Here is a 23,928-nt window from a genome sequence, read left to right as displayed (position 1 = left end):
GTCGGTTTATTACCGACGCAGATGAGTTTGCTGCTCTTTCTGCTCTCTCCGGATTTGCTCACCAACAATTATACTGAATAGCCGTTTGTGGAGGTCATCTTCTGTCCATCCAATCTCACCACTACCCCCACTTTGGAGATTAGCTTCTGAAAGGTCGGAGACAAATCGATCCAGAATACCGAATTGAATTTCAGCAATGGGGAGACCATGTTCTCCGTCAGAAGTCCAAAGTGAGTCTCCAATCATCTCGTCACGGTATGCGTTTGAGTGATAAGGAAATTGTTCGGGAAATCGCTTGGCATTGGAATAAAGACGCCTTAGTGCAACGTAATGAGCATCTGTGAAATATCCCGATGTCGCCAATGGTACTGAACGAGCCTTTTTGTGTGGTTGATGACGGAAGCCCACGGATGAAGGGTGTTCCCGCTCAGGCTCCCGTCCACGTTTGAGATTGGGAGTTGATTCCATAACTGGTGAATACAGCTCGTCAATTTTTCCATTAAATGGCGGGCTCAAGGACTCATCCAAAGGCCTTTCGGCCTCGATGAACTGTCCTTTTTCCGGTTTGGCCCACCACCCTGGGGTAACATTGTTAGTGAGACGGCGAAACCATGAAGGTTTTGAGTCTGAGATTCCAGGATCTGGCGTGACCACAGAGTTGTGCACATCAGAATCGTGCTCTGGGGTTTCCCTCTGGGGGGAAGTTTGAATGGCATCCACGTCGTTATCGTGTTCCTCTTCTTCCTGCTCTTCGTCGTATGCTTCTTCCTGCTCTTCTTCATATGCAAGTTCTTGTTCCTCTTGTTCTCCATGTTCTTCTTCCTCATATTCATCTTGATAGTGTACATCATCATGCGTATTTTCATAGTTACCAACTCCATCAAATGTCATGTTACGGTCGGTTCGATTTAGTTCCTGGGATACCCGTGTGTCACCATGTGATCTTAGTTCATTGTTGACGACTTCAATGATAGCATTTGGGTTGGACTGGGATTTCTGGCTAGCCACTGTATGAGGGCTGCTATTTGCGTAGTATTTCCTTGATTTCGGAGTGTCACGGGGTCGCAGTAGAAGTGATAAGTCGATTTCCTCATCTTGTAATTGGGCCATTCGCGATCTTCCAAGGGGCGGGATCTCTCCTTTGTCTGGATTCCACTCGTAGTATTTTTTGTAGTCTGTATGCCGTTCTGTACGCTTAGGGGAGGCTGACTGAATCAATGACTTTTCTTCTGTTTGGGATGCTCGGCCCGAACGTTTATCAAAACTGCGATCCCTGGCCTCTTCTTGCCATATATCGTCAAAGTCACCGTCTTCATCTTGTTCCTCGTCGTCGTTGAGAAGTGACTCGGGTTCCTCGTTCTCAGGTTGTGACTGGACATCCTCATCACTTCCGAGTACGATGATATCGCTTGAGGCAGCCATGTTGATTTGTTGGCTGACTACTTCTCGCTCATGTTGCCACTCGGCTTCCTGTTGTGAAAGGCTAGGGAACGCCTTTTGAGGAAAGTTGTGCCGAAGGACTGACTCGTCCTGGGTCAGGGTTTCTGGATCTTGTGCAGAAATACCACTCCCAGTCTCCATTGGTTTGCTTAGTTCGGTCACTTCTTCTTCTTCTTCTTCTTCTTCCCGTTCCCCCTCTTCTCCCTCCTTCTCCTCTTCTTCCTGCTCTTCTTCTTCTTCCTCTTCTTCTTCCTCCTCTTCTTCTTCTTCCTCTTCTTCTTCTTCCTCTAATCCTTCTTCCTCTAATCCTTCTTCCTCTAATCCTTCTTCCTCTAATCCTTCTTCCTCTAATCCTTCTTCGTCTTCTTCGTCTTTCTCCAGGTTGCGCTTATTTTCCTCGGGCATATGCTGCTCTGGTCCTCTAGCCGTGACATGGCCTCTAGTGGTTGTAGAATTCTGATTCGACTCCAAGAGCGACGATGTTGCAAATGCATCATTATTATTGTTGCCAAGTGTGGTTATTTTAGGTTTCTCGTTGAAAGGGACCGGCTTCTGCTTCTCAAAAAAGGGTTTCAGAGCACCTCTGGCAGAGTTCAAAATAGAACTAAATCCCGCTTGTTTTGCGGAAGGTAACGATTCCAAAGACACCATACTGAAGCCTTCGCTTTCCATGATTGTATCGAATTCGTTGTGCTCATCCGTTGGGTCCGCGATGATAGGAACAACCTCGTCTTCGTGTAATTGTTGCATCTTTTGACTTCCCTGATGTTCGTCAACAAGCGAGGAGGACGCCGGGGTCGGGTAACTTCTTCGAAGGCGAGGTGTATGGCCCGCGTGTAAAGTGTTCTCGGGGGAAACGGCTTGATTTCGTCGTACAGCAGCGAGAGATTTTATTGGTGTCAATTCCGAGGCACCCTCTATGACGCGGACGCCCTTTGTCCTTTGGGAATGCGATTTTTCGGATTCGCTTGGCGAGAAGCGACGCGGGATATTGGTTGCCGGTTGCTCAGTGTTCAGTGACCCAGATTCTACCATATCAAGAAAGGGGTCGGAATCTGGTTGCGAGTCGGCAACTGATGCTTCATCTGCTTCCAGGAAGGGCACAGGTGAATTTCTGTTGGCGATATCATCCAGTGTCTCTAAAGTGGCGATCGTTGCAGGATGATGGTCGGTCTCGATACTCTGTGCGACCATTTCTGACTGCAAGCTCTTCCTCGGTCTACCTCGCGGCCGTTTCCCGGGAGTTGGTGGTTTCAGTTTTGGGGTGCGTCCAGGGCTTCCTTTCGTCGGGGAGGAGCTCGTAGCGTTCAGGTCTGACTTCCGCGGCCTTCCCCTTCGTCTTTTTTCCGAGGGCGGGATCCCTTCTTCATCTTTGAGAGGTACCTTGGTAGTGGTTGTAGAAGGTTTGAGCTTCTTCCGGGGGCTCCCTTGGGAATTCTCATTCTCCTCATCCTGCTCGGCCTCCACGGTGACGCGGATCCTCCACGGGCTGAGGCTGCTGTCAGACTGTATCTTGGTAGGCGAGATAGATCGAGGGCGACTTGGGGACTTTGGCGGGAGCAGGATGTCATCGAAACGCAGAGTTTGGGCGCTTTTGCTTGGACTGCGGCTAGGGAGCCGCTCTTTCCTGCGCGGCGTGCGGACGGTATACGGCGGGAGCCAGCTCTGACGGCCGCGAAAGTCTGGCATGGGCGACGAGATGAGATACAGCGCGTCTCCTTCTGGGCCGAGGACGTCGGGCGACGAGGTCGTGCTACGCGATGACGAGGCGGACATGACGCTGGGATGCACCCGAGGTTCGGTTCGATGGGGAGCAAGAGGGGAGAGATGTTTGGAACAGCAATCAACACTGGTCGCGACAGAGCGCGGACAGTTTGTCTTCAGGCGGGCTGGCAATGGCGCCTACTGTGGGCGAGTCGGTCGCATGGCATTTCCAAGGGTCGTGGGGTTCTGGGGTTCTAGTGAGACGTCGCGGGGTTCAGCACGTCGTCGCAGTGTGTTGAAGCACAATAAACAAGTCTCCCGAAATAGCAGTCGACCGCAACGCTTGGAAGTAGACTAGCGCCATCATGTGACCGCTTCCTATCCAAATTGTTTCAACATTCAAGTAGAATAATAAGAATGCACTCGAATTCTATATTTTATTCTACTTTTTGGTCCCTGTATTAATCTGAACGATTCAAGGCTCACCCAGGCTACAGACAAGGTTACTCCACCCCATGTTCGACTCGTAAAAACTATAGTGGGCGATATCACGTGAGGTTTTCCGGCTATAGATGACGTCCTGCTTGCGGCCATTATTATTTCGGCGCATAATTAATTGTTGAATGGCAATTGACATATCAACTCGCGTGCTGGCTAGCGCTCTGCAGCCTGCACGAACAAAGCGCCATGATGCTGTCACGAGATGTCTAGTACGTACATGGAATGGAATGCAAGGATCACGGCTAAATACCAACTCTAGTTCGAAGTGCTAGTTAACTTCTCCCAAAAGACTCGCTCCTCGGTGAATTTGCCCGCAGCTACTCCGCTCTACGTACTCCGTACACCGGAGAACTTCCCGCATAATAATACTAACAATAATAACAACAATAATAACAACAACAATATCCATTATTGTCGTCGATCTTTACCCCGGAGAGAAAGCAGTGCGCCGGCGGCCCAATCGCCGCAAGACAGCTCCACCGGACTTGCCGGTTGTGGACTAGCGCGGCCAACACACACCTTTCCTCTTCCGGACTGGCTCAGGCCGTCTCGCTCTCTCCATGTGCGCGTCCCAACTTCGTTCTCTCCTCTCCCAACAACCAAGCACTTCTCCACGTTACATTAGCGACCAAGCGCGCCCCTCTCTGCCCAGTCCAGGCCAATCGCCATGGCCTCAAGCGCCCCGGAAACAAAGCTGTACCCCAGATGTGACTTCATCTCCGAATTCAAGCATCACCTTCATTCCGCTCGTCCAATCCTTTGTTTGTTTGCGACGTAGTCCGGCCACTAGCTTGCTGTCCCAGCTTCCCCGCTTCCAAGGGAGGAGACGACGAAGAAGGGTTAGGAATTTTTGGAAGGACCACGAGGAAGAAGAAAAAAGTAAATGCGCGCGCCAACGTCGGCGGCTCCTCACACTTAAAAGAGCTGGAATGCCCCTTGCCGCACACCAAGCAGCGCTTCTCCGACTCCGTCAACGCTTGTCATCGCTGCTTCATACACCACGGCTGTGGAATACCCTTGTCGCAATCTACGTGCTGGTCTTTCTAGTCGTTGCCATCTCCCTGGTCTCCAGAATGCATTTCAAGAACTATCTTTCCGCCTCGCTGTTGGCGCTGCCCGCCCTGAGCGCCGCCGCGGATGCTTCGGACCCCTTCAAGGTCTACAACATCACCGCCGAAAATATCACTGCCTCGTTCATTGGCTATGGCGCTCGCATCGTGGCTCTGTACGTGCCAGACAGCAATGGCACCGCCCAGGACGTCATCGTCGGCTATGACGATCCCAAGACCTACTTGCACGACACCTTGACCAACCACACCTTCTTCGGTGCCTCTGTTGGTCGCTATGCCAATCGCATCAAGAACGGCACCTTCTCCATTGACGACCACACATACCACGTTCCCACCAACGACAATGGCGGCGCTGACACCTTGCACGGTGGCACCGTTGGCTACGACGCGCGAAACTGGACCGTTACCGCCTCGTCCAAGAGCAGCATCACCTTTTCTCTGTTCGATGCTGCTTTCGAAAAGTTCCCCGGCGATGTCATCAACTATGTCACTTTCACCGTAGACGCCGACGTGACCCCCTTAAACCCCAAGGGTCTCCCCCAGTTGACCTCCCGCATTGTCTCGCTGTCCCTGACCGAGAAGACCCCAATCATGCTCGCCAACCACATCTACTGGAACTTGGATGCCTTCCAGCAGCCCACCATCTTGAACAACACTCTGCACATGCCATTAGCCACGCGCTACGTCGCTGGTGACAACATCCTCGTGCCCAACGGCACCATCATCGAGGTCAGCGACACCCCCCACGGCACCATCGACTACACTTCAGCCAAGCAGGTCGGCCAGGACTTCAACTACGCTAACGGAATCTGCGGCTACAACTGCACCGGTGTTGATACCTGCTTCATCAACGACCGCCAGCCTTACTATGCCGACAGCGGCCTCGTCCCCGCCATCCACATCTCTTCCCCGTCCACCGGCATCACTCTCGACATTGCCAGCAACCAGCCCGCCCAACAGGTTTACACCTGCAACGGCCAGAACGGCACCATCCCTATCAAAGCCTCGCAAAAGGCCCGCAACGAAGCTGCCGGCAAGGGCGGTGTTGACTATGTTAACAAATGGGGCTGCATCGTCTTCGAGACTGAGGGATGGATTGATGCCATCAACCAGCCCGAGTGGGCTCAGCAGGCTATCTACGATACTTCTGACGCCCCCACGGTCAACCTGGCTACTTACCAGTTTGGTACTTTGTAAACAAAGTCACTGTACCATTTGGACGTGAGACTTTCCAGCTGTCCACGTTTATTAAGAGTCAGGCTCAGGTTTCCCTCGATGACTCTTTTAATATATGTATATAATACTTTATATAATTACTTGGATAATGAAAGTAGAATGAATAATTCTATTTTGAATTGGACCAAAATAACTGCTGCGCGAAGAGAAAAATGGGTATCGTGATGTAGATTTAAATATTGAAGAGAAAGGAAAAACAAACAGTTACTCCAATGCTTATTCTCACCAAGCCCAAACGCTTAAAAAAAGGGTTATTGAGAAGCATCTTCATCCCCACCCAGCCAACGTCCAACTCGATCGATCGCTCACCATGGACGACCTGATGCCTGATTGCCGATTAGCAGCTATATGGTGAGCGTCCGGGTCTCGCGTCGCCCCGGCCAAGCCCTGCTGCAGAAACTTTTCGCGCTCAATCTCGACGAAGCCTCTGATTTTGAGACTGGTCACCAAACTCGCGCCAGCCCAGGCTCCGAGGGAGTTGATCTGGCGGAACTGGCCGTGGATGGCCGGTTTGCTGTCGCGAGGCTGGTTGCGGCGCAGTTTCTGCTCGACAAAGTCGAGGTCTGGTTCTTGTGTCTCTGCTTCGTCGCTCTCGGCTTGGTTGTCATCATCTTGGCGTAGTTTGCTGATGTGGAGTTCCTCGAGTCTCTTTCTCTGTTGTGTGACTGCGTTTCCTCGCATCGCGTCCCATCCATGCTCTGCGACGACGCTCGATACCTCATTCATGATGCGCTGTCGAACACCAGGGATTTTTGACCCGCCTCCAACAAACATAATGCGTGACATGCATGCGCCACGTATATCAGGAGGCAATGCGAGGAGTGTATTGTAAACCAGCCCATGAATCGGCTTTTCGTGGTCATCTATCTCGTGATCTTCAGTGCCAGCGGCAAAAAGCGCATCCTCTACCGGTTCGGCAAACCGTGCAAGCGGGACCTGTGCATATGCCGAATCGGGCTTCGAGGGTAACGGGATAGCGACCTCTCTATCAGAAGCCTCGTCGTCTTCGGCACAATGGCACCAGGCATACCTGTTGACGACCTCTTCACAGTATTCGAATTTGACAGATATAGTGTCGTCTTTTTCTGCCGATTCCTCATGATCAAGGTTTGACAGCATGCTACCCATTTTTTGCAATAGCAACTTCATCGCCCTCGTACTTCTCTTGGTGTCGACCTCTCTGTATTCATAAATAGCCGTAACCGTGGTCTCTGCCCACCCCAGATCCACGACCAGAGCCGTACGAAGCCCTGCCGCGACTGCTGTCATGGCGGCAGATGGCAATAGTGTTATAGACGGAAATTTCCACCTGTTGAAGAGCGTTGTGAGGATTGCTGATAGTATAGGATGTGGCATCACAGACGGCAATACCAAGACGAGTCGCGCGTTTCCAGCATCAGTTAATAGATAGGTGTTGTAAATATCTCGAAAAGCTCGCTCGATTTTGTCGTCAACAAGCCCGAGGTCAACGTCCCTCAGATCCATACGCCATAGTTCATGGCCTCTAGCCCATTCTTCGGCGTCCAGGCGTTCTTTGCGATCATCGGTGTCCCCGGCTGGTCTCTGTCTCATCCATCCACGGTAGTCTCCAGCTTTCCGCGACTCCTCTGGTCCAAACCCTACTGCACACACTGGAGTATTTTCGCCTTCAAAACCGGCACGAAGCCACCGGGACCCAAATTCAAAAATTATCGCATCTTCCTCGTTTCGGAATGACGACAACGGCGAAGACGAAGACCCAAAGGATGAGACAATGGATCGATTGCGGTGGGGAGGGGTGCGAGGCTCGAATGACTGGTCATCCTTTCGAATTCGGGCTCGTGCAGCTTCTAACGCTGAGATGGAGGATTTGCTGCTGTGTCGCAGGTGTGAAGCATCTGCGGTCGCCATGTTATCGTCGGCCGCTGAGACGTGCTGGCATTGGAGACTGAATATTCTCTGGAACGATTGAACACGATTAGGAGCTAGCCATTTCAGAATACCCAAAATTCGTAATCAAGCTTGTGAGGCGTAAGTGTAATGAATAGAATGAACAGTGGAGTGAGAAGCAAGAACAAACAATTGGGAAGTCCAAGCTGGCTCTGATTGGCCATCCCTCGGTTGCCAGTGCAGCTCCGCAACCACCGACAATCAAAACAACCGACATCACATCACCACAACTCGCTACTTGTTCACGCTTTGCACGCTGCTCGGACCATTGGATTGCTTTTGGATAGATGGTATAAAATGCGTCGGCCTTGATTATGGGTATTCCTGGGTAAGTTTCTTCTAAATCTTAAGTGACTGCGTTGCTGTCACTACATATATATTGGTTGATAGGTGTTAAACCTTCAATATTACGCATGAAATCAACCACCAACCGCCATTTATCAACTAACACAATGCCAAAAAAAAAAAAAAAAAAAAAAAAAAAACCCCTATCGATTGATAGTTGCTGATATAAATTGATAAATATAGCCTCAACAAAGCGGTCGGAGCTTCTGATCGAATCGCCTTATCTCGACTCGCAGTCAAGCATCTAGAAGCCACGAGGCGCCCCATCCGAATTGCCGTGGACATATCAATATGGCTTTTCCAGCTCCAGGCCGGACGAGGAGGTCAGAACCCAGAATTGCGAACTCTATTCTTTAGACTTGTTCGGCTGCTTGCCCTTCCAGTCCATCCTCTTTTTGTCTACGATGGAAAACAGAAGCCGCCATTCAAGCGCGGCAAGGCGACCACAGGGCGAAGCTATGGTTCTGCCCCCATTATCGGTCTTTCAAAAATTCTCATAGACCTCTTCAAATTTCCGCGACACGATGCGCCGGGAGAAGCCGAGGCTGAGTGTGCGCGGCTCCAGCAAGCTGGCGTCGTTGATGCCGTAATGAGTAATGATATCGACACCCTGATGTTCGGATCAACTCTTACGGTGATGAACTTTTCGAAAGAGGGCTCAACTGGAACTACAGCTGCAACTCATGTCGACTGCTACACAACAGAGAATAGACTTGGCGTTGAGGGAAACGTGAATTTGAACCGTGCTGGTATGGTTCTCTTTGCAATGCTAAGTGGAGGTGATTATCTGCCATCAGGAGTTACGAAATGCGGACCTAGCTTGGCAGGAGAGATTGCCAAAGCCGGCTTTGGCGAGGACCTTTTCGAAATAGTCTATTCTCTTGAATCCGAAATCAAAGAGAAACTTGATGAATGGAGGGATAGACTGCAATACGAATTGGATGAGAACGAAAGCGGCTACTTTCAATGCAAGCACAAAGCAGTCCGAATTCCCGATTTTTTCCCCGACTCTCAGATTCTTGCGTTCTACGCGAAACCACTTGTCTCCAACGATACCGAGATCGAGAATTTGCGCCGGCGACTTACAGATGCCTGGGATCATGAAATTGATGCTCTGGAGCTTAGAAAATTTGTTGCTGAATTTTTCGACTGGAAATACAGATCGGGAGCCAGGAAGCTGGTCCGAAACATAGCCGAGCCACTGCTATTGACCAGGCTGCGTCTGGGTCGTTCTCCTATAGCGCTGCATGGCTATGGCTCCTACATCCCCAACCAGGATGTTCCTGTCCTGCAAAAAGCATATCGGAGCCGAATGCATTTCATTACCGGGGGGACCCCTCAACTACAGGTAGAAATGATTCCACTTGACGTCGTAGGACTGGATTTAGGCGCAGAAGAGCCGAACCCACCGCCCGAAAGCTCACAAATTACGCAGCCGGGATCTCAGGCCGCAGAAGCAAGTGACGAGGAAGAAGTCGGGGTTACGGAACCATCGGTTAAGACAACAATTGGCTTTCAACTACCAAAGAAGATATACAATCCCAGCGAGCCCGAAAAAATCTGGGTTTTTGAGGCGGTAGCAAGGCTCGGCATCCCCAAGGTGGTGGAGCAATGGAAGAAGCAAGAAGCAGAAAAGAATGCTCCCAAGAAACCTAAACCCAAGAAGACAACAAGCACGGTCAGAAAGAAGAAAGTTATTGACCCTAGCATGAAGCCTGGGGGGATCCTTCGATTCACAACCGTTACGAAACCGGGCAGTGGCATGAATGCAGATAAACAAACTTATCTGCTTGAAGCGTCGACCTCTCAATCTTCACAATCTTCACAAAAGCAAAAATCTAGTCAGTACTCTTCTCAAGCCGATCCCCAAACTCCTTCTAAAATGGGAATGGCGAGTCAAACATCGCAGCGATTGCATAATGTGATGAAAACACCTTGGCTCTCTGTTGAGGATCCCATCCTCCAATCTCCAGTGGCATGTAGCCTGACAGATGGCAGCCCCTCGAATCGACGGAGACCACGTTTCACCACGGGAAGACCAGTGCTAGGTTCCGCGGAGTCTCCAATACGACTTGATTTGGACGATAATGTTGAGACCTGTGATACATCACCACTCTCGCGAATTAAAGTCAGCTACACTAATGTTGGAAGCTCACTACCTCTCGCCATGACTCCTCCCAGTCACCTTGAATCGCCACAGCCTCGTCGTTCGCGCCGATCTAAAGCACAGCCAGAGTGCAAATCTCTCGAATATGAGGAGTTGGAGCCTCTTCCTAGACCTCTTTCTTTGCCAGCCCCCAAACCATGTCGAAAACCGAAAAGCCTTGATCGACAGCCTGAAAGTCAAAAAGATGTCCCGGAACCTGTTTGTACACCACCACCGTCGTCGTCATCATCCTCACAACCAACTCAGAGCACCAACGATGACAACTTTCCTGAAGCTACTGCCAAAGCTCGTCGTACCAAAACAGTCGAGAAAATTCGTACTGAGAATGGGTTCTGGACGGTAGAGACCTATGAAGAGGAAATAACATGCCCCTCAAAGGGCGAGGCGGCAGACAAGGATGGTAAAGAGGATGATGATCAGAAGCCCAAAAAGAAACGAATTGGACGAGTTAGTATCTTGGATTTGAGCTAGGGCGTGCCACCAGCCGAGTTTGGCAATTCGACTTTTCGGTATCAACCATGGAGTATTATAATACATAATAATCAAAGATGAGGAGCAGACATGATTGGTGATTCGTTTTATACATATACTAAATATCGTCATGGCATGTACGTAAATATTCCGGATTACATAAAGTAATGACATGAAATCGGACCCAGGGATATAGATTCAATAGATCTCCAAGAGAGGGGAAATAATTATAATAATCATAATAAATCGCCAAAACAAAAGAAATCCATATACAAAACCCCGAATCGCGACTTGCTGGGGGCACGTGTATGCAAGAAGAGAAAAAAGAGAATCTAAGTCTATTTAGCCAAATACCTTGAGGAAACCCCATAACCCAACACCGCTCAGAACAGGAATTGTGATATTGTCATCCCAACCAAAAAGATCGATCATCTCGCTGCCAGCGGCAATGATACCGGAGACAACGCTCATGACACCTAGAGCCAGTGGCCCCGTGATGATGCTTCCAGAGCTTGCGTCGGATGGGTTCCATCCGATTAAATTGCGGACTGAATCCGGGACAAGGTTGAGATGTCCCGTGAACATAAACGCGTTTTCCGGGTCGTCTGGAAAGGCGCCGATAGTAGGGACGAACCATCCCCAAAAGGCAGCAGCGGTCATGACGCCCATGAGCCATGCAGCCAACGTACCAGCAAGGCTTTTCCCGCGGCGTAAAGAAATCGTGTATCGGCCGTACAGTCTGCCGAATGTGGAAGCAGCAGTATCGCACCAACTCAGTAGGAGGACGCCCATGACACCGACATCCTTGGGGAAAAATCGAAGCACAATGAAGGCGCCCAAAAGATACCAGATCACGCCGTTGTACCCGCTAACTTCAGATTCTCTCATCAGCGCCCCCAAGGAGCGGACATATAATCGGTTAACCCGGCTTGAACGGTGTCGAAGCAGATCAGTTGCGGCAATAGGGATGAAGGCAGACAACAGCCAGGGGGTTATCGCAGATGCTTGTATCCCACGCCTATACAAGTCCAAAGTCAAGAACCCGATGGACACGTGGAGCGCCTTGCGGGGGATTTCATGCTTGTGGATAAAGGTGCGGTAGTTTTGATGCAACGGAATCAGCCCTAATGGAGATGGAGACCGTGAGAGATTTCGCCAGCGATCCGAAAAGCTGGGGGACGGAGGAGAAAGATGGCCATTCGGAGATAGGGAGCCATTACTGAGAGGCTTTGATATGACAACCGGCGATTCTGAGGAGGACGTTTTCGCCTTCGACGTGCGATGCCGAGAAGCACCCTCAGACCGACTACTAGTTCTCCGTGACACCGAGGGTGATGAATCATCTCCTTCATGATCATCCTCTTCTTCTCGAATTGGCCGGGGGCCGTTCAAGCGCCGTCGCGCGGCCGATCGTGTCGTAGGAGCTGTATACTCCGCATCGTTCTCCAGAGCCTCTGACGGCGTTGGCGAAGGGGAGATGACCCGTGGAGTCGCTGGGACGACACGCTGAGACGACATCTCGACCGCGCCGGCTTCGAAAAGAAGCGGGAGGGGAGGGAGGGAGACGGTGCCGTTCGGTGCGCGACAAAGCAGCGGACAGTGATTATCTGAGCGCGTCGATAGAGCTAGAAACACAGAAACAAGGGTCGGTCGAGGGATGGGAGCCGTAATGCTGGCGACAAGTGGGTGCCCTGGTGGACAAAGATTGAATATCCAACCGATAAGAGTGCGCGTAAATAATTTTCAACACTGGCGCATGATAGCCCACCGTATGTAGTATATATCGCTTCACGGTGAGACTATATCAAATATGCGTGTTATTGGTCGTAAAATCATCATAGGTGTAAACAGCAAACCTGGTTTTCTGCAGTCGTGCCTGACTTTTTTGCTGTCACATGCGCCGCGCTTCCGCGAGCTTCCAGGTCACGTGACCGCATCACCAAGCGGTTGTCTCGTCTGCGTGCCAGAAATGAGATCGCACAGGCGATCTCTACATAAAGCAAAATATATTGCTCAAGTAAACACAGATCCTAAACCTACAGTACCATAATAGAATTGCTTGGTGCTTCTCACAGCGAAACCCAGAAATTTTTTTTATCTTATCGAGCAGCCGAGGATAGTCTGACCAATTACCATGACGGATTTTGACGGCAGAAACTCACCGCCCCGAAAATAATTTACGCCGCGGACGAGGAGCAGCAGAAATTAGGCCCATCCATTGAAATATACTGCTTGTTCCCCGAGGGCGTCTTGCTTACTAGAAACGGTCGTCGGAGGTATAATACGACCACATACCCGCGCAATATGCCTCCGAAATCCTCAGTGTCCTCCTCCAGAGCCTGGGATGGCGTCAAGCCCCCGCTGTCGGATTGGATCCTCGAAGCCGTTGCGACATTAGGCTTCACGCGCATGACGCCGGTCCAAGCATCGACAATCCCGCTTTTCATGGCCCATAAAGATGTGGTCGTCGAAGCCGTAACCGGAAGTGGGAAGACATTGTCGTTTCTCATACCAATTGTGGAGAGGCTGCTACGATTAGACGAGCCGATTAAAAAGCATCATGTCGGAGCCATTGTGGTATCTCCCACGAGGTAAGCGCAATTCTAAATGGGAGAGACAGGGATATCATTCTTACAGTTTTGTATAGAGAGCTAGCTTCGCAAATCCATCAAGTTTTGTTGTCGCTATTGGCTTTCCATGGCCCTTCTGCCGCCGCCATGACGCCGCCGGACGAGGACGCAAACCAGACCAAAGCATACCCTTCAAGTTCCTTGAAGGTCATTCCACAACTTCTCCTGGGAGGATCAACTACACCCGCAGAAGATCTGAGTTCGTTTCTGAAGAAATCCCCAAATGTTCTTATTGCGACGCCCGGTAGGCTGCTAGAACTACTTTCGTCGCCGCACGTGCACTGTCCCCAATCATCGTTTGAAATGCTGGTTTTTGATGAAGCCGACAGACTGTTGGACCTTGGCTTCAAAACCGATATCCAGAAGATTCTCGGGCGACTGCCAAAACAGAGGAGGACAGGCTTGTTTAGTGCCAGTGTGAGCGAAGCGTTGGATCAAATCATCCGAGTCGGGTTGCGCAACCCCGTCAAGGTTGCAGTCAAAGTCCGTGGTGCATCTGGCGTTGAAGAGAAGCGGACACCCGCAAGGTAACAGCCTCAGCATGCATAAGTGGAGGATATACTAACAAAATACAGCTTGCAAATGACATATCTCGTCACTCCTCCCACGCACAAACTCCCTGCCGTGAATAATATCTTAAAAGTGTTGGATCCGAGGCCACAGAAGACTATACTTTATTTTGCTACATGCGCAAGCGTCGACTACTTCCAGCACATTATTCCCCTTCTGCTTGGAGACGAATTCACCGTTATACCACTTCATGGGAAGCATCCATCTAACGTGCGACAAAAGAACTTTACCCGATTTATCAACTCTATAACTCCTTCCGTACTACTGACAACAGATGTGGCGGCGCGTGGGCTGGATATTCCATCGGTCGATCTAGTCATTCAGATTGATCCCCCATCTGATCCCAAGGTATTCATACACCGCTGCGGACGCGCGGGCAGAGCAGGCCGCCGAGGTCTGAGCATAGTTCTTCTTCACCCAGGCCGTGAAGAAGACTTTGTTCCTTTCTTGGATGTTCGCAAGACGCCAGTGACTTTGTACGAGAATTCGTCATTATCTATAACCGATGAAGACGCCTCGAAGGCAACCACGACGGCACGCAGAGCAGTCATGTCTGACAGAGCCCATCACGATAAGTCCCAGAGAGCATTTGTTAGCTGGCTACGAAGCTATAGCAAACACCAAGCAAGCAGTATATTTCGTGTTGCTGACTTGGACTGGGAGGCATTAGGGCATGCTTGGGGCCTGCTCAAGCTGCCAAAGATGCCAGAATTGAGACATTTCAAGGGTGATAAAAGCTTGGGAATGTCGATTGACTGGGCCAATTACGCTTATCAGGACAAGCAGAGAGAAAAGAACCGGCAAGAAGCTCTACAAGAAGCAGAATCAGGACAGCAGAACCCTAAGAAACGGCCCGCGAGTGAAAGTGTGGCCTGGAGCGAGAATTTGGAAAAGAGAAAGGAAAGGGAAGAGCGGCGCGAGAGGAAGAAGGCTCGTCGTGACAGGGATAAATGGGACAAGATGACCGAGGACGAGAGACAGCAAGTCCGCGAGACAGAGGCCATGGTTGAAAAGGTTCGCAAGGAAGCAGAACTGCAACGAGAGAAAGATGCAGCGAGCAAGAATGCGGAAACTGAAGGCGAAGATGAGTTCAAAGGCTTTGACTGAGTGTGGTTATCTACGCTGGTTGACATTCTTGGCTGGCTATTCGTCTTCGAGTGAATCCTGCACTACCAACCTCTTTGTCTTTTTCTGTGATACCCAAGATCGTCATGACTGTTTTACTAAATAGATATCTTCGTCAAAACAATGCATTCTAATTGGCCCAGCCAGCGCAATTGTGTAGGCATGGGGCGTTGAAGACCGCTTCCACAATAGTATTCACCGTTGAAAGGATCAATTGTCATGCAGTCAGCTGCATTTGGAAACAAAGCAAACCATTGATCAGCTGCCCCGTCCAGGGCGTATTCACCATTGAGGTGTATAATGCATTCCAGTCTTGATTCCAAGGGCTTCTTCCACGCGGTGAACAAGGTCCTGATTCCCTCGCTAGACGTAGATGATCCCCACAACCACACGAGACCGAATTCACAGCGTGGCGAGGCGGTAAGAGTAACAAAGCACTCGTAGTGGCATGTTTGAAGCAAATGGTTGATGATTGGCACCAGCGCACCGGGTGGAACGTGGCGGGAGAGAGGTCGAAGGCGGTCAGCAGGCGGCCGGCGGCCATTGTTTCATTCTGCCGACGTCACCCGGGTTTAACCTGTGGATAACCTCGCCCTCGCAACTCGTCTGGATACCTTCGTCCACCCCGTCCCAGCTTTCGCTACCGCCTCGCTCAAACGGGAAGTGCGAAGTCGCCGGGCAACAGGGAGACAAAGAAACGCGCGCGCGTTGCGCCCCGCAAAACCATCACAACAACCACATCCAGGACCCAGGTATGTTTTGATTCTTTTGATTCTTTTGATTCTTTTGATTCTTTTTTTCACACCCTCAACAACCCTCTCATTCACACACACACACACACACACTCTCTCTCTCTCTCTCTCTACCTCTATCGTGTCTGCTTTTGCTTGCATCGTCAATCGACCTCGAGTCAGACCTCAGTCTCGATCCCTTACTTTCTCTGTCTCTGATTGGCCTTGATCACCCTCTTTTCCACGATCCTGTTACTGCTACTCGAAGCTCTCGACAAGACCTATCAAACCAATCTTCTTTCCCCCCACAAACTGCTTCTTGAATTGGGATATCCTCAAGCCACATTCACTTCCTCCAACATTCATCCCTTCACTCCCACATTCACTCTTGTATCTTGCATTTGTATCTTCAAAAGCAACGTGATCTGACGTCTGGAAGAAAAGTCACGATGCCGCGTACTCGCTCGCAAGCAGGCGTGTCGCCGCTCGTTTCCCTAGACGCGCCACGTCGTACACGAAAAGTCGCGTCCTCGTCAACAACTGCCTCCAGCACACAGGAAGGAATGGCGACCAAGCTGAAGCGCGCCCGCAAACCCAAGGCTGCAACCGCAGCATCGCCGGATGAGCCCGTCGACGAGAGACGCTCTATTATGCAAAAAAGTGAGAACCCAAACCCTACCCCATGCCCAAAGGAACCCAAAGGCAAGGCAAGCCTATCCAAGGACTTTACTCTTGCAACAAACATGGATGAAGATGCCGACGATGAGACTTTTTCGACATCCAACTACAGCGCTTCGCCTTTGAACAGACATACCTTCAAGCGCACCTTAGCAACTTTCAAGAACGCTCTAAAGAAGCCTAGTGGGTCTCTACGCCACAGATTCAGTAACCTCCGGAGATCGTCTCTATTAAACAATGACTCCAACGAAAAAATGGTCACCTTTGGATCCACACCCAATACTCAGTATTCCCTCTCCGAAAACCAGATCCTCGACGCTGCCGCAGAGATCCTTCTCGATCGCATGGAGAGCGATACTTTCGATCAAACTAGCCCGGCATCTTCATCGCTGCGCTGTCCTTGTTGTCAGGAGTCTTTGGCTTGTCCTCAAGGGCATGACCTTAAATCCTGGATTCCAAAGGAATTGAATCAATCTCTGAACGCTTTGCTAACTACTATTTTTGCGGAAGGCGTTTGCGCTTCATCTGAAGTCAAGGAAGAATCACTCCGCAACGAACAAAGACGTCGGGCCCACGAAAGACAGCGGAGCCAGGAAAAGCCTGATAGCTCCGAAACGGCCAAGGTGAACGGCCAAAATCCGCCAGAGGCAACCCCGAAGCCCAAAAGTAAGAAACGCGCACGGAGCCACGATGAGGACAAAGTGGGACCTGACGGCGAACCTGCTTCTCAACGTCCTCGCCTAGCACCTAAACCTACGCCATACAAGCGTCGCACGACCACCCCACGACAAAAACTTACCAACGCCCAGATCCGTCAGCGCGCCAACGACTGGGAAAAAGGCAATCGACCGCCCTCGATATTTCGTTTAGACGAGGCAATTGCTCAGCACGAAGCCGAAGAGAAGGAGGAGGCGGCGGCTCGCAAGGCTGCTCAAGAGGCAGCCGAAACCGAACGCCTTGAGATGTTCTCACGTGCTGCGATGGAACGGCATGCAGTACTTGGTCAAGTCCCAGGCAATATGGGAAATTCTCTAGAGATACCCATCTACAGTGACCTAGACCAGAATGTCGATACTGTCGATACGCCACGCATGCCTGAGGCCCCCGAAGCTCACACAACACCCGGTTCTAGCGCCTGGGGATTTCAAGTCCGCAACTTGTTCAGTTCAGTCGGTCATTCAATGGGCCGTTTTGTTCCACGTTTCCGAACCGTGACAGATCAGGCAGTCCCTTTTGGTAAGTGATTGATATGGCGTGCTCGGTTAATAAAACAACACACTGCTAACATTAGAAAGCTGCTGGAGGAGGAGCAACCCCGGCTGCGATCAACCGTGCAGTGGCAGGTGATGAGAGCTCAACTTCTGTAAACCCCGATGTGATTAGCACCGCCGAAGGCGAAAGCGCTGGGGATGACCATGATGATATGGATCTGACCTACAGTTTGTTCCCACCAAAACTCAAGCTACCCTCCACCCCCGCTCCGCTTGGACAATACGAGGCAAGCACTGTCGCGGCTGAGCCCGTTGACACAGCAACTTCCCTGCAGAGCTCAGCGCAAAGCAGCACAAACAGCACAAAAACACCCACCAAGAGTGCTACTGCTTCTACTCCCCATGAACCCCCTGCAACCCAATCTAACCATCTTGCCGAAGTCTCCGGTAATGAACAACATGGTAAAGCTCACGATGAACCAGACATTTCACCGAAAAAACGCAAGCGCGTCCGCCCCCCTTCTCCAGATGTGATCCCCAATCCTGTTGGCTCGAGCTACGGTTTGGACTTGGATTACTTCATGTATTCCTCTGAAGACGAGGACGAAACCGAGCAACCCGAGCCTTCTCTAGCTGCGAGTAAGCCACCGGAGAAAAGAGTCCGCATTGAATCTCCTCCACGACCAACAACGACTCCTAAGGCACCCGCCCCGACTGCAGTTCGCACCGAGACCGAGGTGGCTTCGCCGTACATTGCACCAGGCTGGAACCGCCCGACCACCACGGTTTACAATGGATCATTATTTCAGGGTAGGACCCCCACCAATGCTTATACCCAGGAAATGCCTCAACCCCGTGAAGGCTGGCCACACCTCATGAATTCTCCCCGCGTGTTTCACCCCCAACCTTCGACTGGCTCTCTCCTAGAAATTCGAGAGGACCATCGAAGGAAGCAACTATTTCGAGCAATGGAGAACCCATGGATTAACGGAACTCTAGGCAAACCCAAGACGCCTCAGTTTGCGCCCACCCCTTCCCGTACCGCGCCGTTTACTTCTCTGCGCCCTTCAATACCGCAACAAGCTGCCTCGAGCAATGCTCATCCTTCTACCAACATGTTCGCACAACCGTCTAGAATTGCTCCCCAACCGCCGTCTATTACACCTTTTCAGCCGTCTGCTGCTCCACTACCACTTCAACCGTCTGCTGCAATATCGTTTCAGCCGTCCGCTATCACTCTAGAAGCATCTACCGTTCCCAGAGAAGACCCGATGCAATCTAAAAACGAACCCGAGGCCAATGGCGTGTCCCCTCTTGAAAATGCGGAACCTTTACCCCAGAATATTGATGCAACAAAAAAGCACAAGCCAAAATCACCTAGCAAACTGCGTAATCCTACTCGGTTCTCATCCAGCCCCGCGGAGTCCCCGGCCCGGGAGTCCGAGCAACACAATGAAGGTGGCCTACGGCAAGTTTTCGGGGAAGATGAAGCTGGCCAACAGGCTTATGACTTGTTTCAAAGCTGCCCGAGCGGTGACCTTAGCAAGTTTAGCTGGCCCAAATTCGCCACAGTTCCCAATGATGAAATTCAACAGATGGTCAATGCCACCAATTACACCAATGGGCATGAAGAAGAAATTCGAGAAACATTTCACCAGTCATTTAAAAACTTCCAGAAAGAGCTCGACGAGGGACTGGTTGACACGGACGAGCTCTTGGAAGACCTACCTATCTAAGAAAGAAAAAAATTGCACATTCGACCTTGCCAATGTATGACGGCATTTCCTTCTCATGCAAGGCCCTTTCAAAACCAAAAAAAAAAAAAAAGATTATGAACATTCCACGAGTTTGCATGTGTGAGTAACTTCACGAGGCGTTTCTACTTTATGGCATACGTTTTCCGCTTTCCTGTTTCTTTGGCTATTTTTCAAAGCGTTTTTGGTTCGTGTTATCTTCTAGTATTCGTGTTAGAGTCGAATTTCCCTTTTTTTTTTTAAAAAAACACACTGTCATGTTCTTTTCAGTTATTTTCAAAGCGCTGTGGTTCATGTTAAATATTCTACTATTCGTGGAGTCGCATTGTCACTTTTTTATTCGCCCTATTGTTTATCATAGGGCCATCCAAATGTTTATGTGTATCGAGTATCTATTTGTTCCTTTTTGAGGCATCAATTCAAGCCGATTTCAAACAATTCTACAATACGTCAAGTCTAAACATTGGTTAAGGGCGACGTGGACACGTAGCTAGATTCTAAGTCAAAGCGAGGCATTAGAAAGAGAAAAAGTCGTTAATAAACTGGCTATTTGTACATTGTTATTGATGAGAAGAAGAAAGAAACGTAAGGAAAGATAGCGAATATGAAGTATACACGGCGACTGACGACAATACAGTCCAAGTTTCGAATCCTTTATTGGATATATTACATGCTGATTTCGCCCTTCCAAGCTGCATCTGAGAGGCCAAGCGACTCCATCAGATTCTGCCAACGTGGTCCTCCGCGTTCCTTTTCCCTCAGGTAGCGAAGGAGCTTCTGCCGTTTATGAACTAGGATTCGTAGGTTCCTCTTGTTATGTCTATCCTTGGTCGTGCTCTCCAGGTGCCGAGACAGATTCAATATTTTGGTCGTCAAGATCGCAACTTGGACCTCGGCGGATCCGGTGTCAGGCCCGGCCCGGGGAGTCTTTTCTGGGTGGTCCATTTTGATTCCAGGAGCTGGTTTGGGAGGCAGGACCTGGTCTGTGTTGTGTCGACCGAATGTTTCGATGCAGTTTTGGATGTTCACTCTGGTACGATCTTTGGTGTTTCCGTTGCTTAGGTTCACGATTCGTCGGATTGCCTCCTGGGCATTGTGGTTATATTCGGCATGTGCTTTCAGCTCTTTCTCAAGCTTCAACGGGTCTACTAGGTCCGCATTCTCGACTGGGAGTGGCTCTGTGATTTGGCTGGAGTATGCGAAAGCATTGTCGAGCTCCGTCGGTTTGACGAAATAATTCAAAGCAGGGGTAGATGGTTTGGTCGCATCTGATTCGATACGCTTGTCTGTGTGCACGCCTCCCAACTGCTGGATGAATGGCGTTGGCTGGCTTTTTACAGGGTCGCCAAGAGCGGCCTGTCTTTTTTCAACAAGATCTTGCTGGCGGGAGATGTTGGCGGCTTTGCGCTGGCGAGACTGTGCCATCAAAAACGGATCATGTCGCCGTCTCTGCCTAGCTTCAATGGAGCCAGCTCGAATGGTGGTTTTGCATGGTTGGCACGATACGACCGTGAAGGGGTTGTGGACTTTAAGAGTTAGTTGGTCTCTCTAAGGCGCATTGCATACGCTGAAACATACCCGGAAGTGACCTGAGAAGAGGCGGAGCCGACACTCGGGGTGGCATGGTTCATACACTACCGGTTGAGTCTTGCAGAATATCGATTGTAGTGATTCTTTTGCCAATCGACGTCGCTTTGCTGTCCAGCCCATCGGCGGGAAATCTCAACAGGCGCGCCGGAGCTATACCCGCTAATCCGTTTCTGTATTAGCTCCATAACGTGACTTTCTCGGAATCTTGGCGCGCTACTGCCCTAACCCACAACGCAAGCGAAATTTCTCTATACTTGGTTTTTTATGGCCGATCTCTAAAGGTGTCTCTCCTTCGCAAATTCCTCGACAAGTGCCAGACGATTGAGATTCTCTCCCCTCGAGTTTTCTTACACTTCAGTCGTTCATCATGGCTCCTTCCAACCTCCCCCCCATTTTCAATGCTACTTCGCAGGACATTGAGATGCTGCTCGCAGCTCAATGCCACTTGGGATCCAAGAACTTGCAAGTGCACATGGAGCCTTACCTCTGGAAGACTCGTCCTGATGGAATCAACGTGATCAACATCGGCAAGACCTGGTATGAATTTCTGCCTAGTTCTTTTCTTTCTCCTTTTTTCGAGGATTACGATGCTAACTGTACTATAGGGAAAAGATTGTCCTTGCTGCCCGTATCATCGCGGCCATTGACAACCCCGCTGATGTCGCTGTTATCTCTGCTCGTCCCTACGGCCAGCGCGCCGTCTTGAAGTTTGCCGCCCACACCGGTGCCACTGCTATTGCCGGTCGGTTCACCCCCGGTAACTTCACCAACTACATCACTCGCTCCTTCAAGGAGCCTCGCTTGATCATCGTCACCGACCCCCGCACCGATGCCCAGGCTATCAAGGAGGCCAGCTACGTCAACATCCCCGTCATTGCTCTCTGCGACACCGACTCCCCTACCGACTTCATCGACGTTGCCATCCCTACCAACAACAAGGGTCGTCACGCCATCGGTCTCATCTGGTGGTTGCTCGCCCGTGAGGTCCTCCGTCTCCGCGGCACTCTCGCTACCCGCGAGACCGAGTGGGACGTCGTTGTCGATCTTTACTTCTACCGCGACCCTGAGGCCGAGGAGACCAAGGAGATCACCGAGGAAACTAAGGTTGCCAGCGCTGACGAGGTCGGCCCCGCTGCTATTGAGTCTGGCTTCGCTGGTGACAGCTGGGACGCCGCTGGTGCTGCTGCTGCTGGTCCTGGTGCTATCCCCGCCCCTGCTTTCGCTGCTGCCTCTGGTGCTGCTGGTGCCAGCTGGGAAGCCGATGGTGGTGACTGGGCTACTGAGACCCAGGCAACTGCCACCGCCGCCGCTGCCGCTACTGCCAACCCCGAAACCAAGTGGTAAGCCATTGCAAATGAAAAACAAAAATGAGCCGGGAATATGCGGGTGGAGAGATTCGCCTCTAAGCCAGCTACAGATATTTGTCTAGTACACTGCATGAAAAAGCTAAAAACTACTTGATATAACAAAAAAACAAACGTGATTTGGCCTATGACGATATGAAGCGAACAGTCCTACGATAATGGAGGTTTCTTATCTATCTGTTACGGATTCTTTTCTTATTTGACTGGTACTTACGAGGGAAAGATATCCAGATTTGTCGATTTGACGATCTGGAGGAAAGCCCTGTACTGTCAGCTTCAACGAGGCGGACTTAATCGTTGTCTCAGGAAATCTCTTATGTAATTGTTTTGAAGTTAAATCGAAGAAAAGATAAATCCATTTCATAACATAGTCCCTTTTTTCCTGTAAGATAATCCAGAGGACATTGGCTTTTGATTCGACTGTGTTAAATGAAAACTTTGTATCCCAGTCATTGACATCCACGTCTTCCTCCACACTTGTCATGTACAGGCGACTGACCCCGGGTGGTTTCCAGTGTTAGTTAATCTCCTTCGTAAGAGCGGCCTCTTGAAAGGCCGAAATATGCGAGACAATATATACGGATCTTGACTGGTCATGAAAGCGAGTGAAACTCGAAGATTTGCATTGCTATCAAATAACAGTGCAACCACCTTCGCCCTGTGCCCCCGTTTCTGTCGTCGTCATCGCCGCCATTTTTGCGATATCTTCAAAGGCTTCCGCGATGAGTTCTCCAGAAATGGCAGAGCATTCTGCATAACGGTCACAATGTAGTTCTTGGGCTATGCGATATGCCTAGGCCAGGTTACGTTCCGTTAAAATAAAATAAAAAGAATACTTGGGATCAGCCTCGACATACCTCTTGAGGATATATGATCTGGTCGTTTTCTTCTCTGAGATCTCGCTTTAGACCGAGCATCATGATAGGAATGCGCTCGCCCGAGCCTCGTTGGAAGTATCTGGTGATATCGCTCCGCCACTAAGCCGTCATCTTAGCAGTCAGGTTTATTGGTATCTTTAGAGAAGGGAAAACACACCCCTTTTAGGCTGTCAAGTGTGGCTCTATTGGATACATCATACGCGAGTATGACAAGATCCGGCCGTAGAGATGACCAGTGTTGGTTTGGAGAAGCAGTATCGTAAACCTCCACTCTAAAGGACTTTTTGGAGAACCTGATGTCGTATAGAAACGGCTGATCATGGTCTTTAAGCAGAGATATCTCTATCTCCTGCAGTGTCTCGGTGGGTGGCTTTGGTGTTTTCAGCCGTCTGTATGATATATATTTAGTTTGAGTTGATCTAGAAAAGGCATACCCCGTGGATAAAAGATGTGTACTGACGATAAAAATGTTGTCTTCCCACATCCACAGTCTCCGAGAAGTAAGACCTGAACGGTCGCATTATCTGCCATGTC

General features: G+C 50.3%; 10 protein-coding genes across 10 annotated transcripts; 5 read left to right on the top strand and 5 right to left on the bottom strand.

Annotated features, from left to right (window-relative positions):
• Nucleotides 1-9: 9 nt before the first annotated feature.
• TRUGW13939_04474 (uncharacterized protein) lies at nucleotides 10-3,216 on the bottom strand (the record flags this gene model as incomplete). Its single annotated transcript, XM_035487647.1, has 1 exon — nucleotides 10-3,216. One exon carries the CDS (start codon nucleotides 3,214-3,216, stop codon nucleotides 10-12), a length of 3,207 nt encoding a protein of 1,068 aa, XP_035343540.1.
• A 1,358-nt stretch (nucleotides 3,217-4,574) lies between these two features.
• On the top strand, nucleotides 4,575-5,912 carry TRUGW13939_04473 (uncharacterized protein; the record flags this gene model as incomplete). Its single annotated transcript, XM_035487646.1, has 1 exon — nucleotides 4,575-5,912. The coding sequence occupies one exon, from the start codon at nucleotides 4,575-4,577 to the stop codon at nucleotides 5,910-5,912; it is 1,338 nt and encodes a 445-aa protein (XP_035343539.1).
• A 306-nt stretch (nucleotides 5,913-6,218) lies between these two features.
• TRUGW13939_04472 (uncharacterized protein) lies at nucleotides 6,219-7,841 on the bottom strand (the record flags this gene model as incomplete). Its single annotated transcript, XM_035487645.1, has 1 exon — nucleotides 6,219-7,841. One exon carries the CDS (start codon nucleotides 7,839-7,841, stop codon nucleotides 6,219-6,221), a length of 1,623 nt encoding a protein of 540 aa, XP_035343538.1.
• Nucleotides 7,842-8,194: 353 nt separating this feature from the next.
• On the top strand, nucleotides 8,195-10,863 carry TRUGW13939_04471 (uncharacterized protein; the record flags this gene model as incomplete). The annotated part of the gene is made up of 2 exons (XM_035487644.1): nucleotides 8,195-8,208; nucleotides 8,409-10,863. 2 exons carry the CDS (start codon nucleotides 8,195-8,197, stop codon nucleotides 10,861-10,863), a joined length of 2,469 nt encoding a protein of 822 aa, XP_035343537.1.
• Nucleotides 10,864-11,205: 342 nt separating this feature from the next.
• TRUGW13939_04470 (uncharacterized protein) lies at nucleotides 11,206-12,381 on the bottom strand (the record flags this gene model as incomplete). Its single annotated transcript, XM_035487643.1, has 1 exon — nucleotides 11,206-12,381. The coding sequence occupies one exon, from the start codon at nucleotides 12,379-12,381 to the stop codon at nucleotides 11,206-11,208; it is 1,176 nt and encodes a 391-aa protein (XP_035343536.1).
• A 786-nt stretch (nucleotides 12,382-13,167) lies between these two features.
• Nucleotides 13,168-15,170, top strand: TRUGW13939_04469 (uncharacterized protein; the record flags this gene model as incomplete). The annotated part of the gene is made up of 3 exons (XM_035487642.1): nucleotides 13,168-13,454; nucleotides 13,511-14,020; nucleotides 14,069-15,170. 3 exons carry the CDS (start codon nucleotides 13,168-13,170, stop codon nucleotides 15,168-15,170), a joined length of 1,899 nt encoding a protein of 632 aa, XP_035343535.1.
• A 1,198-nt stretch (nucleotides 15,171-16,368) lies between these two features.
• On the top strand, nucleotides 16,369-19,544 carry TRUGW13939_04468 (uncharacterized protein; the record flags this gene model as incomplete). Its single annotated transcript, XM_035487641.1, has 2 exons — nucleotides 16,369-17,833; nucleotides 17,893-19,544. The coding sequence occupies 2 exons, from the start codon at nucleotides 16,369-16,371 to the stop codon at nucleotides 19,542-19,544; spliced, it is 3,117 nt and encodes a 1,038-aa protein (XP_035343534.1).
• Nucleotides 19,545-20,228: 684 nt separating this feature from the next.
• TRUGW13939_04467 (uncharacterized protein) lies at nucleotides 20,229-21,186 on the bottom strand (the record flags this gene model as incomplete). Its single annotated transcript, XM_035487640.1, has 2 exons — nucleotides 20,229-21,088; nucleotides 21,141-21,186. The coding sequence occupies 2 exons, from the start codon at nucleotides 21,184-21,186 to the stop codon at nucleotides 20,229-20,231; spliced, it is 906 nt and encodes a 301-aa protein (XP_035343533.1).
• A 333-nt stretch (nucleotides 21,187-21,519) lies between these two features.
• Nucleotides 21,520-22,496, top strand: TRUGW13939_04466 (uncharacterized protein; the record flags this gene model as incomplete). Its single annotated transcript, XM_035487639.1, has 2 exons — nucleotides 21,520-21,689; nucleotides 21,758-22,496. 2 exons carry the CDS (start codon nucleotides 21,520-21,522, stop codon nucleotides 22,494-22,496), a joined length of 909 nt encoding a protein of 302 aa, XP_035343532.1.
• A 651-nt stretch (nucleotides 22,497-23,147) lies between these two features.
• Nucleotides 23,148-23,925, bottom strand: TRUGW13939_04465 (uncharacterized protein; the record flags this gene model as incomplete). The annotated part of the gene is made up of 4 exons (XM_035487638.1): nucleotides 23,148-23,309; nucleotides 23,374-23,493; nucleotides 23,552-23,783; nucleotides 23,855-23,925. The coding sequence occupies 4 exons, from the start codon at nucleotides 23,923-23,925 to the stop codon at nucleotides 23,148-23,150; spliced, it is 585 nt and encodes a 194-aa protein (XP_035343531.1).
• Between the last annotated feature and the right edge of the window lie 3 nt (nucleotides 23,926-23,928).

Source organism: Talaromyces rugulosus, chromosome II (assembly GCF_013368755.1).
Source record: "Talaromyces rugulosus chromosome II, complete sequence".
In the NCBI taxonomy this organism is placed as follows: Eukaryota; Fungi; Ascomycota; class Eurotiomycetes; order Eurotiales; family Trichocomaceae; genus Talaromyces; species Talaromyces rugulosus.
The sequence above is the reverse complement of the archived record's forward strand: the minus strand, read 5'-3'. Positions and strand labels throughout refer to the sequence as shown.